This window comes from Schistosoma mansoni, chromosome W (genome assembly GCF_000237925.1).
Source record: "Schistosoma mansoni strain Puerto Rico chromosome W, complete genome".
Classification (NCBI taxonomy): Eukaryota; Metazoa; Platyhelminthes; class Trematoda; order Strigeidida; family Schistosomatidae; genus Schistosoma; species Schistosoma mansoni.
In genome coordinates this window covers 9,212,035-9,227,731 of record NC_031502.1, presented here as the reverse complement: position 1 = coordinate 9,227,731, position 15,697 = coordinate 9,212,035, and the positions used below count along the sequence as shown (strand labels likewise).

The following is a 15,697-nucleotide window of genomic DNA, read 5'->3' as shown; positions in this document are numbered from 1 at the left end:
CGAAGACTGATAGAGATTGGGACAACCATTCAAGTAACAGTGAAAATGAGTTGACGCAACCTGAATGTGTTTGGAATAAGTAAAACCCACTAAACACAATCTGAACAAAAAGACTAACTTCCACAGACCACTCATTGTGTTTCGTTCAGAAACAGAAAAATTCAATACGCACAACGAGTCGCACTCACACTATCCGAAGAACCACGATAAGCGCTTATAGGATGAGAAACACAAGGCTACAGGACCATTTAAGCATCAATCAAGACAAAGAAACGAACGACTACGATCAACGCCATCCTGTACAACGCACTTGCCAGTCACTACGGAGAACATCATAAATACCAGTTTTACGAACGGCTCCAACTCACCCTGAACAAATGTTGAAGGAAAACACTGTTTATCCTGACGTGGAACCTGGAAATCAAAGTCAGGACAGACAATACCGAACACTAACGCATCACGGGACGACATAGACTAGGAGAGGGTAACGAGAATGGTGTCTGACTGGAGAATGGATGTGCTATCAACAACATGATGGTTATAGACGGCAGCATTTCTCATGGCAAATCTATACACAAAGCACTGAAGTTTGATACAATGTTAACTACAAAGATGTTTCACGTCCTCTCCATCAAGATTTGGGAAGAATAACAAGTACATACAGACTGGGAAGAAGGATGACTCACCAATACACCGAAGAAGGGAGGTCTTAGTAATTGTACAAACTACAGAAGTAACACATTAATCTCAGTGACAAGCATAGATTCCAACAGTGTTACTAAACTGAGTAAAAGATTCGGCAGATGTTTAACGTCAAATTCAACATGTTGAATCTCTTAAGGTTCGATCATATTTTGTCCAAATCACGACACTACGGATCATTGTTGATTAATTAGTTGAATAGAACTAATTATTTCTCTGTATACATGACTTTATGATGAACATGTACCAAAACGTTAGTGTAAGTGGTTCCAATGCATTCGGTAAAAAAATATTAGCGTCAAGAAACTTAATTTATATATATATATGTATATATATATACGCAAAAACAAAGCATAAAGTAGTCAAACGTTACGATAGCGAGTGCAAGATGGAACTTGTACTCTCCAAGCCATGATAATTAAACGAATAAACAAGAGAAATCAAAGATATCCGACTAACATTAATGATCCCGCACATAGTAAAACTATTGGTTTTCGAAAAATGAATGAAAGCAACATGAGGAAAAAAGTAATGCCAAATAACTATAATTTTCTCAGTCCAATCCTCAATAGAATACTGTCATATGGAGGCGTAACGTTCACTCTCTTTTAATGTGTTCTTTACATTTACATGAAAATCAACACAAATTCACATACCCCCATGATCGAAAGAGAGAAAAACTATTTCTGAATAATTAAGTAAAAAGATTACAAAATATTTAGTTTACACACAAATTATGAAAATCATTAGTAAAAAAAAGATGACGGTAATTATGTTGTCATTTGCAGTAATCACAATATAAATTGTATAACAGAGCTTAACATGAACATCCAAATCTCCTGACTAAGGAAATTATTGAGACACATCAAACTATCTTCAAATCCGCAATTTGTTCATACAATGTTGGGAAGTTCCACAATACGAGATTACCATCTCGACCGACTGAACTGAGTTCTGTCGCCATTGAACGATCACCTTTAAGAATTCGAATTTCACTGAAGTTTCGAGTAGACAAAAAAACAAAAGTTTAATGAGACATAAAAAAGTTTTGAAACCAATGTAAACTAGGTGTGAAATTTAGGTGACAAGTTATAAATGTAAAAACTTATATTTGATTAAAATGAGAAAATGAAAAGCTTTTCATAAAACTAAACGAGACATAGCACTGTCTTCGTGGCATCTATAAGTTCTAGTTCGAATAGTCTTGAAAAAATGAAAGCTCAAAAGAATGTGAAATTAAAATAACATACATGAGCAACTAAAAATCTTTATCAGTCCCAACCAGTTCAGACTGGGGAGTTTACTTGAGTCAGTTTATTTACTATTACTTGATTATTCATTCTGACTAAAAAGCATACGAATCTCTGATCTATTTCAACTGCAGATAAAAAAATGAGTGCTATTCATTTCCCCCTTACTAGCCTTAAATCAACCTGCTTACAAAAATTTCTAGAAACACTTAAATGTTTAGTCTTCCCTACTGCATTATTTCGATTCCTCTGCTATTTAACTCGTTAATTTTATTTTGTTGTGCTAATATGGTGCTGGGCCCACGTTGATTATGACCGACTGAAAAAGTGGAAAGTTTAGGAGTTTCTAAAGCCTTGGTGTCCACCGATTACTTATTCTGAATAGAGAAAGTGGGACGATTAGACATGGTCAGAATTTTTGCCTGAGTGAAAAGATTACTTCATGGGAAGTGACAGTTAGTCAAACATTAAGACTAAAGAGTAAAACCAAACTGATATTTACCTGATGTGAACAAATAAAAAAGCCATGACAAACAACAGGAGCTACTTTTTGGGGACGTCATTTCACTTATTTCCATGCTTGTAAAATACCAACATTCAGTTTTGTCCCTAGTTCATTCTACAAGCCATAAGCTTTCGTCTGATGTATGATTTACTGTCGTACCTTTTTTGTTCCAAAGTTATTATAATTTAAAAGTAACCTTTAGTACTCTATTTTTCTACCCTAATGCCTAGTTTTGGACATATATGTATTTTCTAATTGTTTGTGCGTTGTGGTCATGTTAGTCATCTATATTATTTATATACCTGAACCGGAGTGTGAATCAGAATCGGTAAACTGAGTAGTGTTCCAATAGACTCGTTTTTTCTCGCTTATCAGTTAATCAGGTGATAAGATAGTTTTCGTCTCTCTACTCAAGGCAGTTAGTCACACTTACAACTCACGCGATTCTAGCCTCAATGTTGAACCAGTCAGCCTGTCGTATCAAGCCCTAATCTAGATTGAAACAAGTTATCTTCTGTATATTAGTGGGTAAACAGACCAAGGATGTAACACTACTACTATGCAAACTTCAAGCGATCAATTATATGCAACATGGAACCTAGCATATATGTGAATCTGTTTGAGTTGCCACACTAAGTTAGCACAGTGAAGTAAAATTATCAAGATAAATCCCAGAAAAGTGGAAGTATTGACAGTACCAGTAGTAGTATACAAGACCAGGAGTAGAATACATGGTTCTGGGGGAAATTTCGGGTTTATGTAACGAAAGAAAATCATAGGATAACTTAGAAAGCTAAGACCTAAGGAAAAATAACGAGTGAATCCACATTCCACATTGGATAAAATTCTGATTCACGTCGCCCAGTTTCAAATCACTGGTTACAAAATCCGAGTGAACCCCAACCAGGTTGTATGCACCTAAATATATGACTCAGTTCAATTGCTAATGACCTCATGGACTGATGTTACACCCTAGCTCGGCTGCCCCTAACTTTCTACTAGCCTATTACTACACTAGACATTATAACCCATCGAATTATGCGGTGGTTGCACATGGTGACATGACTGTATGTACAACACTATGCTAATGTTCACTCAAACGTAACCTTAGCATAAAATAAAAATGAAGAACAACGATCAGCTGAACTTACTTAATGCAATTTTGATGAATTGTGGGCAAACGAGAGCTAGTATTATCAGCTGTAGCCATGCGATCAATATCTTGAAATTTCTTCATAGCTGTTACCTTTCCACCATAACGAGATTCACTTTTAGTATCCAACTAGGTTGGGGAACAAAGATAATTCAGATACTGCCATGAACAACAAATATAGAAATTTACAAAACAAATATTATCCTTTTCACTAGCAATCACCATTCATTTTACGGCATTCCGATAAAATTGTTTAATTACCAGTTTACTCTGTCACTTATGAATCACAACAGTTAAAAATATAACTTACGAGACATAATCCAAGTTTTATGCAAACACTTGATGATATACTCATACAACGAAACCAATTACCAGGTTATACTTCTATTTAAGATGTGCATTATTCAATATTTTATTGACTTGCAACCATATCTAAAAGGTAGGCGATCAAACACATTTCCAAGCATTCGATAGAAACTCATTTTACCTGACTACTTTTCTATCTAGACGGTACAAATGTTAATCATGCACACAATGAGCGTAGCTTTTTCTAAAAAGTAAGGTGAAGTCATAAGTCCCCACCAGTTTCCTTTTATAAAATTTATCTAGAAAAAAAGAGTGGTTCGTTTTCAAAGAAAGTACTTCAGGTAAGAAATACGAAGAAATACCTTTTCGATAAACCTTGATTAGTTGAGAAGAATGTTTGACAGATAGCGAAAATTACGGTTCGTTTTTGTGTATATGCGCTTATGTGAGATGTCCTACGGTTCAGCGCTTATCTATGTTTGATTCAGCATTTACTTAAAGAGCTAAGAGAATCATTACTAATAGACCATAAATATAGTTTGTTTTGTTTCAAAAAGACATAAAGAACTCAATGTGAAAGGACATAACACGAAATACACCAATTCAAGTTGTAGAGCTTCACATTAGCACAGAAAGGGGGAATAAGAAGATATACTAAAAGATATATATGTATATTGAGAGCTGGAACACAAATATTAAGGATGCGTGACGTGATAATACGTAATGGTAGCACTATTAAATTATAATACAGTTTACAGTATTATAACCATTTACTTGGGTTATGCAACCAAACTATACTATGGGTTCAAAAAATTTATATCAAGCGAATTATCTTGATGGATAAATCCCAATCATTTACAATACTACATGCTTACATTTTGATTACACAGAAGTACTTATGGAGTAAAACCTAGTTGTTATTGCACAATATTATAAGTGAGACCTATTCCGAATAATAACAGTAGTACATATTTATATACATTAACATGGAACGACTCTGTTTGTATTTAGTGAATCGACAGTGACTACTTACCCTTCCTGACTGAACTAAAATATAACCATGTATTAAAATACGGAAGTGCATTTTTAAACAAGTCATACATACTACTTAAAAGTAGTTAGTCACTGAAGTCACTTAACAACATAGGACTTAGTACAGATATACACCAGTTCAAGTTGTTATAATACACATCAACCAATGGATATTTAACAATAGAATAGACGTACCTGATGAACAAAAGTGATTGATTGGTCATTATATCTAAATAGCATAGGACAACAGTCGTAACCACCTGCTACAAAGGTTGATGGTCCAATCCAAATACAACTGACGAAAGGTAAGAAATCAGTTCGTAAACGTGTAACAGTAGGTGTGGCACTAATACTTGCATCAGCTACAAAAATTGTTGAATTATGCTTAGTCCATGCTAATTTATTTCCATCTGCTGAAAATGAAACGCTTAGAACCCAGCCACCTAAAATGTAAACACATGAATATATCTTGAAACATATATGGAAAATATGAGTATCAATAAAGATGACAAAAGCCAATAATAATATTTCGTTTAGTTATAATAAAAAGGATGTTGAAAATCAATACATTTTTGCTACATTACTTCATGAACTTTGAATGCATTTTCACTGTGATTTATGTTCAGTGTCAGTTACTCTTTTTTTATGAACCGGCAAGTGTAACAGAATAATTTCGTAAACCTTAAGATATCGATTTAAGGACAGCGTTAAAATTCTGAAAAAAATGATTTTGTGTAATTAGTTAAAGTATTGGTATGTATACTATAAACCAGTGTAGATATCATTTTTTTAATTTAAAACACGTAGGTTATGGTTCACCACATTTAAAAAATGCGCTATACAAAGAAGTGGTAATATTGTGAAGAAATAAAGAGAAGGATGGCAGAATAAATAAATAGTTGAGGAGGGATGGTATTCGGTACCGTTCAGCTAAGAATGTAGCCAAGAAAGTCTTCTAGTTAACGGAGTTTATCTCATTTTTCTCAAACATTCACCAGAAAACTACATCAACACAGCCGCTGCTTTCTATTTCAAATCATATCTGATAGCATCAAAAACTACTGAGTTGAACTATATCTATAACCTTAGTCAGAGAACCGTGATGGCCAATGGATGTCATCCCTAAGCAGAAATATTTAATGCAAGGGCACCATGTCAGAAACTAATCACTTCCTCACTTTTTTCGTCCAGTCCCAGATTTGTCAGATAATGAACGATGTGGAAATCAATGAGATGACAATCGTGACACATGCCCAAGCCACCGACGTCGATGTTTCAAGATGATAATCTGAACTGAATTATTGCCACTGGGCTTGGACATAAAGTGTTGAACCTTAACATTACTAACATAGTGTTGACAATGGATATAGGCAATCCTTTTGGAGACAATGATTGCTAAATAAAGTCGCCAAACGCTAGTTTTCACAAGCTAAGCAGAAAAGCTCTTACCCACGTGTCGTAAACCCGGTTATATACAGCCAAACTAATATCACAACGTTCCCAAAGACTTTACAGATTGGTATGAGCCATTCTGGCTTTCACTATACGTAATTCATTTTCAGTTGTCATACCACCACCATCCCTCTTATGACCCAACACAAATACATGAACTTCCCGAATATTTCTAACGAGTTACCCCAAAAAGAATGAGTGCAGCACAGGTTCTTGTCAATCTTTCTAAAGTAATTTGCATTTCAAAGATGCACAGTACATGATGTACATACGTATAAGGGTATGAGTAAGCCGACAGGGACAGATGAGTCTCCACACATGTTGTACATCATGATACGCAAATTTGGTGTTACTAGGTAGTAAAAGATACTAACAAACAGCTAGGGGATACACATAAATTATAAAGCAATTGCTGTTAAGATCATCTAACTCATAGAGAGGGAAAATATATGATGGTATAAAATTTAGAGTAAGTTCACTAAAAATAACGAACAAACTTATATAGACTTTCAGAGTTTGTGATTTTGGCTTATTTAGATTAACCAATCCATAAACATCTCAGTTTGGTAATAGAAGGCAAGTAAACAATTAACGATAAGATCAATAATAATTACGGCACAAAGTGTAACAATTTGGTGTCATTTACTTTTCTAAAAAATTTTACACCTAAATACCAATTCCTTCATTTAACCCGAAAAGAACGGACAGATTTTTTTTACTAAATTTCACCTAAACATATATAGTTTCGTATGACTTTGAGAGGGTTGAGACAAAAGCTAATACTTCTCTTTTATTTGTAAGCACATATCTAACCAAAACCAAAACTCTGAAAAAACAGATTACCGTAGTAATTATCTAGACAACTTCGCACGACATGATCATTACGAGAAGTCTCACACAATATAACACAACACCAAAATCATAAAGCTTAAAACAAGGAATAATAGTCATGATTAAAAACAGGTAAACCAAACAAGATAAGTTTGAAGTCTTCATTCCCATTTAATGGTATTGACAGGAAAAGAAAGCGCGTCTGGCGCCAGCTTCAATTTGATTTTATAGCCTACTTTTCTTTGTGATTTCTGAGTTGGTATGATGAGGCATGTGATAACCCTGATAGTTGGAGAGTGAATGGCCTATACTTTTCATATTCTCCAATTATTTACTTATTAAATGGCTTTTAAACATATTTATTCTTTTGTTTAATATTCCGTATATGTGTTATTTTGGGAGGTTTTTGGGTTATAACTGTAGTGATAAGGTTAATTTACATGTTTCAGTCCGATTTGACAGGGATGACGGTTATTTCAGAAACAATTTTGACTAATCCAGATTGCAAGTTGATGTCTTACCAGGATATGAAACTGACAGCTGTGACAGAGAGACTACATTCTATAACACTGAATCAGGCTGCTGAGTCCTGAACTACATCGGCAACAGAACAAATCGTTAATAAATCTCTGATTTTTTTGTTATTACTCCCGGTACCACAGAACATGAAAAGTACTCAAACTTGATATTGCTACACTGGACAAGTGTTCACAATCTTAAAGACACATGAAAGAAATTGGATTAGATTTCTAGAAACTAGTCTTCACTTTAATACGAGATATTAATAGTATTGATAAGACGGAAAACTGAAGACCTTATCACCTACGCAGGCACTGTTAAAAGATAATATGAACGCTTCAAGTGTTTCATTTTTGTCTGTGGAATGAAATCTCCAAGAGATGAAGATACCCACAGGTTTGAAATTAAGTAAGACCTCTTGATAACGCTACAGTTAGTTAATACGGAATGTCAACGATTGATAAACCCCAAACATTGCACAGTGATGTTGTAGTAACCAAGACAATCCAGTACATTATACATGGTTACAAATTCAAAGCATTTACCCAGTCAACCCCCTATAAACCAACACCAGGAAAACATTTCCATAAACATGTTGAGACTGTCAGGAATGTCGCTGAAGCAAGAAACATTGTTGCTAACAATGCAATTGATTTTAAACAGAGATGAGTATTGCGTATAACGTCCTAACACCACCAGATCGATAGCAAAACGTAGAAAGTCCTACACGTCCAAATCTCACATGCATTCAAAAAGCCTGTTCATAGCATTCGTAGTTGATAGTAATGCTTACAAGTAAACGGATAGACAACACGTCTGTAGTTAAATACTACGTCCAAGACTATGACCATATTAACCAAATTATATAGACACATAACCATGCCCGAACTCCAGAAAACGCCCCAGACTGTAGTGAATTGTGGTAGAATATAGTTGTTACATTGTAATATTTTGTACCAAATTAACACTATCTCTGACTCATGCTACACTGTTAAAGAAAACTTTAAGGTACTTGGACATGATTCATTCAGTACACATGGTTCGTATTTGCAATCACTAAGAAGCACTTCTCAAGTACAGAAGACTCCAATGGTAAAATAAACAAATAGAATAATTTCTGAATTATGAAGCAAAGGTTGATGCAACAACCAAGAGTAAGGTGAAATATAAGACATGACAGTTCTTGTGGACTGGCAGGTGTAGGAATAGCACTAAGTACGAGGGCAGGACAAGCACTACTAGAGTGAATCTCCGTTAACAGTCGTTTGTGTGCTGTCCGGCTAAATGGCTCTGTGAGAACTCGGAAGGATAGGGACACACGTCGTTGCCTTTTCATCGTTCCAGGAACAACTGAGGTCACACTTAGACAGTTTGGAAAAGGAGGCTGACTCAGATGTTGCTTGGAAAGATAAACGAATAGCTGTGGAAACAGCAGTAACATTTATTAGTAAATTAAACCAAAAGCTTACAAAAAACCAATGAATTTCTACTAAGACTATTGCACTAATGGGTTCTCGTAAACTCATCTCATCAGCATCTGAATACAATGAAGAGCGAAAGCAAACCAGATCTAGGTTAACCGAATATCTAAGGAACGACTGTGAGCAGTGGTGGGAGACGAAAGCAAAAGAGATGAAAAAGGCAGAAGATGAAAATAACACCATACAACTCTTCGGACTAATAAAAGAAACCGGCATTAAGAAGTCAATTGTAAGCGAGACAATCTCGGTAAAAGATGAGACTCTCATCTGCTCTCAGCCCAGACGTTTAGAACGATGGGCGGAACACTTCAGGGAGCAGTTCGGCTGACCTTCAGCTACCCACCACTCCCAAACAGTCTGAATGGAACATTGAAAGTCAAAAACCCATAGCTAATCTGAAACGAGGAAGAGCAGCTGGTCCAGATGGATTAGCTCCACAGGTCTTTAAATATAGTGGTCCAATTTTAGCGATTAAGTTGACGAATATTTCAGCTAAAATCTGGGAGTTGGATGTAATCCAATTTGACTGGTCGCAATCACTGATTGTCCCAATATATAAGAAGAGATCGAAATCATCCTGTGATAGCCATAGAGGGATTAGTTCGACCAACATAGCATTCAAAATACTATCCTCAATAAGTATCGGGCGCCTAACAAAGACTCGTCAATTGCAAACACGAGAAAATCAAGCTGGCTTCAGACCTTGTCGTGGTTGCATCGACGACACATTCACCAGTCGTCAGATTTTAGAACACACGCATGCTTACCGACGTCAGACGATGATAGTTTTTCTTGACTTAAAAGCAGCATTTGACTCTGTAGACCGAGAGGTTCTGTTACAGTGTCTGTCATTGAAAAGTGTACCTCAGAAGTACATAAACCTTGTGAAGGTTCTTTACTAGAATATTACTAGTCGATTCAGAGCTTATGGCGGACTGTCATCTGATTTTACAACATCAAGTGGTGTCCGACAAGGCTGTCCACTATCTCCATTTTTGTTTAACTTCATCATAGACCTATTGCCAGAAACAACGCTCTCGTCGACTGAAATTTCGGGCATTGATCTACCAGGAGGTCCACTTATCGACTTAGAATACGCAGTCTTGTTTGGTGAAGACGCTGACAAAATGAAGTCTTTTGGTAACACTGAGTAACAATGCCAGGATGTTTGGGATGAGCTTTTCCCCCTCTAAATGTCAATTGTTACTCCAGGACTGGCCTGCGTCAATACCTGAACTAAGGATAGATAATGAGGTAGTCGAACGCGTCGACAACTTCACTTATCTCGGAAGTCTGATCAGCAATAAAGAGTTGGTTCCCGACGAAATCTCAGCACGGATTCAAAAAGCTCGTTTGGCTTTTGCCACCTTACGTCACCTATGGCGAAGATGAGATATCCGTCTATCAATTAAGGGACGAGTATACTGCGCAGCAGTTCGTTCTGTTCTACTATACGGCTGCTAAACGTGGCCAATAAGAGTAGAAGATACTCGTAAGTTACTAGTATTTGACCACAGATGTCTTAGAAATATTGCTCGCATTTGCTGGTATCACCAGGTAAGTAATGGTGAGTGAGGTTAGACCCAGGGTATTAGGGAATGATGGTAAATCAGCTGATGAGGTTGCGAATCTATATAGACTGGAATGTTTGGGCCACGTATTACGCATGCCCAACCACCAGCTACCAAAATGGGCAATGTTGACTAGTGTTGGAGACGGATGGAAGAAAGTTAGGGACGCCCAAACCAAAACGCGGCATTAGTTTGGGCACCCGGTTAGTATCCTAACCCATACACAACGATAAAGATAATTATCAATGACGAAAACACTTATACCAACCCTAGATGCCTAGATAAACGATTACTGCAACTCCTTAATTACATACAAACCCATATTACGATTTTTTATAATCCTATTCCGTAACATTTTCATTCTATGTTTACTTTTATTCTCTGACCAACACAAAAGCTCGCCTACGGTGTAAATTCTGTCTTATCTAAACGACCTTATGTTAGTAGCTAGAAGAAAGTTGAAAGCTACCACCGACTACAATTTCTGAACCACCCTCTCTGAAAGCATGTATACCATTCAAACTAACCTCTTCTAAAATCTAGGGTTCTCTCTCATCAACTGAAGCCTGAACCAAGGTTGACTACACCGCGATCAGCTACCATTAGCGTGGTTGTGTATAAAACTACCGTTCTTTTTGAAGTGCTTATCTAGACTCTGATCATGCCATCCTTTGCGTTGTTATCGTAAGTCTTAGAGGTCAACAACTTTATCGACCTAAACGGATCGATGTAGGTAAACTGATTGCCCCCAAATGCCCTGGTACGGCCGAGAGTGGGGAGAGTCCGCTCTCCCTCTCAAAATGCTCTCATATGGCCACACGTATATAGCCTCTGTCAGGGAAGTCCTACTCACTGTCTTCTCGTGGCGGAGGTGTTGATTACAAAATTGAGAGGACGAAAGGCGAATGTCCGGCGCTTTAACCGGGTTGGTGGGCACGGAAAGTCCACCTAGGGGAGTTGGAGAACCCTCATTCCAAACCAATGGTGCACATGGGCTCCAGTATCCTGAGGAAACAAATGGCGTATGAACCTATTGTTGGTCACCTACTACCATGGGACTGCATCTCCTCACGATGCTCCACTGCCTTGTGGATCAGACCTTTAGGTCAAAGGCCCCGGGTGTGGCCCCCTAAGAAAACCACCTGCTTCGGTTTGGGCATCTGGGCAGTATCACAGCCCTCACACAAATCAAATGAGATTTGTGTGGCACATATGTATTCGGTGCCCCTTTGTACCAATATTTATGTGTTCAAATAAAATAAAATAAATGAAACTGACTGTAGCTTCCTTTCAAACCAAATATTAAACCGAGCTTGATTCATGGCTAGCCATCAACCTACCAAAAAGTATAGATGAGCACTAGAAATGAAAATAGGGAGGAACGTCGTCAGTAGCTTCGCAAAACGTCCCACTTATAGGCACTGGGTTCCTACAGGCTCCTTACAGTTTACTGAAGCGCCTCGGTCTACTGGAGCAAATCGCGAGTATGACCATAAACGAAGATGCTTACTACGAAAAACTGGGCAATGTTTACGTAAGAACCGAAAAACCTGATGGTTGGAGCGTGCTAACATGTTGAAAGCAGCAGCTGTATATGGAAGTTGCCAATAGCCCTTATAACTCATCCCAGCTACTGGCTGTAAGAAACCTAGTGTGAGTGAAACAATCTATGAAATTGGAGGGACGCCGATCAACAACACCCACCAGCATATTAGACAATAAGTAGAGTTCTTTAGACAAGCAGTCCAACTAGTCTGCTGCTTTGGCCATATTGATCAGGCTGTTTTTTACTGAGTGCTCAGTGACAACTGATCCGCCTAAAGAGGCGGAAGTCCGCAAACTTCAACTTCTGAAGCACAACAAATCATCAGGCCCAGAAGACTCACCCAAAACCCTTTTTAGAGATAATGATGACGGTCCGACGAGGAATTGACTGAGTTTTTCACAAATGTCTTGAAACTAAAAAGTGTTTCAACATCCTGGGATAAGGCGATAGTCGTTCCTGTCTTTGAAAATGGTTGAACCTACCCATGGAACAACTCCGCCTGTAGCTCTTCTAGGACTGCTGCCGGTCCCGAGCCCAGGTAAAGGAAGAGGGTTGGGCATGGGGTTGGCAACCCGATCCCGTGGAAAACAACCTTGTTAAATAACGCTAACCATAATAAACAAATTAAACCATTTAAACTCTTCCCTAGGAGTTGAAGGAAGATCTATGACATCTCGTGATGAAAGCCGAGATTATTCGAAAGTCATGAGGCCGATGACACTTCTAACAACCAGAGTAACAATTAATATAGGTACATGGAACGTCCGGGCAATGTGGGAGATCGGGAAGACCAGTCAAATAGCAACGGAAATGAGGAGATACAAATTAGCAGTATTTGGAATCAGCGAAACTCATTGTACCCAAGCTGAACAGCAAAGGCTAGATACGGGAGAGATGCTGCTGTACTCTGGTTACGAGGAGGAAAATACTCCACACACTCAGGGACTTGCTCTAATGCTGTCCAGAGAAGCACGAAATGCACTTATTGGGTGGGAATCTCATGAATTCAGGATCATTAAGGCATCCGTCAAAACAAAGGAGGGAGTCAAAAAGAATGTTATCGTGTTATGCACCCACCAGTGATAGCAACGACGACAATAAAAATCAGTTTTACGAGAGGCTGCAATCAATTATGGAGTGCACAGGAAACAACCTGACCATCATGATGGGAGATCTAAACGCCAAAGTCGGAATGGACAACACCGGATATGAAGATATCATGGGACGACATGGACTGACTGGGAGAAAGGAACGAGAACGGTGAGAGATCTGCAAATCTAGGTTCATTCAACGAAATCGTTACAGACGGCACAATATTCCTTCACAAACACGCACACAAAGCTGCATGCGTTCACCGGATCACACTACAAAGAACTAGATCGAAAAAAGCTGGAAGAGAAGGAAATATCAGACAACTATCTGACACGACGAAGAAACTGACAGGGAAATATTGTCAACTAGAGTGATTAGTCAAGGACAAAATGGCAAGCAAATCACTGAGATTCAAGACCAGCGGAACAGATGGGTAGAATATTTTGAGGAATACTTCGATAGGTCAGCTCCATTGAATCCACCGGACATCGAATAATCACACACAGACCTTCCTATAAATGTCACTCCACCAACGATCGAAGAAATCAGGATGGCCATCAAACAAATCAAGAGTGGGAAAGCAATAAGACCTGACAATATACCAGTCGAAGCACTAAGGTCTGAGATAGAAGTAAATGCTCCACACTCTACTCAGGAAGATTTGGGAGGAAGAACAAGTGCCGATGGACTGAAAAGAAGGATACCTCACCAAGATACCACAGAAAGATCTGAGCAGATGTGAGAACTACAGAGGAATCACACTATTCTCAGTGACAAGCAAATTTTCCAACAGTGTTACTAAACCGAGTAAAAGATTCGGTAGACGCCTAGCTTCGAGATCATCCGGTCGGATTCCGTAAACATCGGTCGTGCACAGACCGAATCGCGACATTACGGATCATTGTTGAACAATTAATTAAGTGGAATCCGTCACTATACATTAACTTTCTTGATTATGAGAAAACGTTTGACAGTGTGGACAGGACATTATGGAAACTTCTTCGACACTCTGGAGTTCCTGAGAAGATCGTCAACATTATCCGGAACTCATACGATGAACTACGCTGCGAAGTCATGCATAGAGGACAGCTGACAGACGCATTCTAAATAAAGACCGGAGTCAGACAAGACTGTCTGCTCACCCCTTTTCTCTTCCTTCTGGTGGTTGATTGGATTATGAAAACCTTGGCATCTGACGGGAAGCACGGAATAAAATGCACAGGTTGGATGCAACTAGACGATTTGGACTTCGCAGTTGACCTGGCCCTTCTATCCTGTACACATCAACGACTGCAAGTAAAGACAGCCAATGTACCTGCTTCAGTTTGGGCATCTGGGCAGTATCACAGCCCTCACACAAATCAAATGAGATTTGTGCGGCGCATATGTATTCGGTATCCCTTTGTACTAATATTTGTGTTCAAATAGATAAATAATAAATAATAAAGACAGCCAATGTAGCAGCAGCAGCCTCTGAGTCAGTAGGTCACAATATTCAAAACGGGAAAAGTACAATCATGAAAGACAACACAGTCAGCACTAACTCAGTAACACTTGATGGAGAATTCTGGAACAGGTGGAAAATTTTACGTACCTGGACAACATAATCGATAAACGAGGAGAATCTGATACAGATGTAAAGGCATAGATTGGAGAAGCAAGTACAATATTCCTACAATTGAATAATTTGAGGGACTCAAAACAACTGTCAACCAACCAAAGTCAGAATCCTCAATACGAACGTCAAGACAGTTTTATTGCACAGAGCTGAGACTGAAACCATTATCAAACAGTACAGGTACTGATTAACAGCTAACTACGCAATATACTCAACACCCGTTTATGAAAATCTATGGGGTAAGATGAGGTGCACTATTTTTAGGGCTGATCCTTGCTAAACCCCTCCTTTCTTTATGAGGCGGCATTATTGCAGATACTGGTTGTTTAAGAGAAACACCTTACTACTGCCACATCTATCTACACCAGTAGTGCGATATTGCTCTCAAACTTTGTTGCTTTTAGTCTTGCTGTTCTACAACCAGCTTGCTTAGTATGATAGGACCTAAAACAACGTGCCCCAATATAGTTTGGTCGCGCTATTGCGGTAGGCAAGCCCGACTACTGTGTCTGAGTAGCAGTTACGGTTGTCTCATGCTGTCACAAGGGCGAAAAAGAACACAACCATCATATGATTAAATGATACTCATGATTGTCACGAGGTAACGTCCCGTCTATTTGGTAGCCTCTATCATCGAAG

General features: G+C 38.3%; 1 protein-coding gene across 1 annotated transcript; it reads right to left on the bottom strand.

Moving 5' to 3' along the window:
• Nucleotides 1-1,175: 1,175 nt before the first annotated feature.
• Smp_186700 (arp2/3 complex subunit 41-related) lies at nucleotides 1,176-7,549 on the bottom strand (the record flags this gene model as incomplete). Its single annotated transcript, XM_018800151.1, has 4 exons — nucleotides 1,176-1,697; nucleotides 3,609-3,739; nucleotides 5,144-5,391; nucleotides 7,468-7,549. The coding sequence occupies 4 exons, from the start codon at nucleotides 7,547-7,549 to the stop codon at nucleotides 1,568-1,570; spliced, it is 591 nt and encodes a 196-aa protein (XP_018653994.1). The 3' UTR covers nucleotides 1,176-1,567.
• Nucleotides 7,550-15,697: the final 8,148 nt, after the last annotated feature.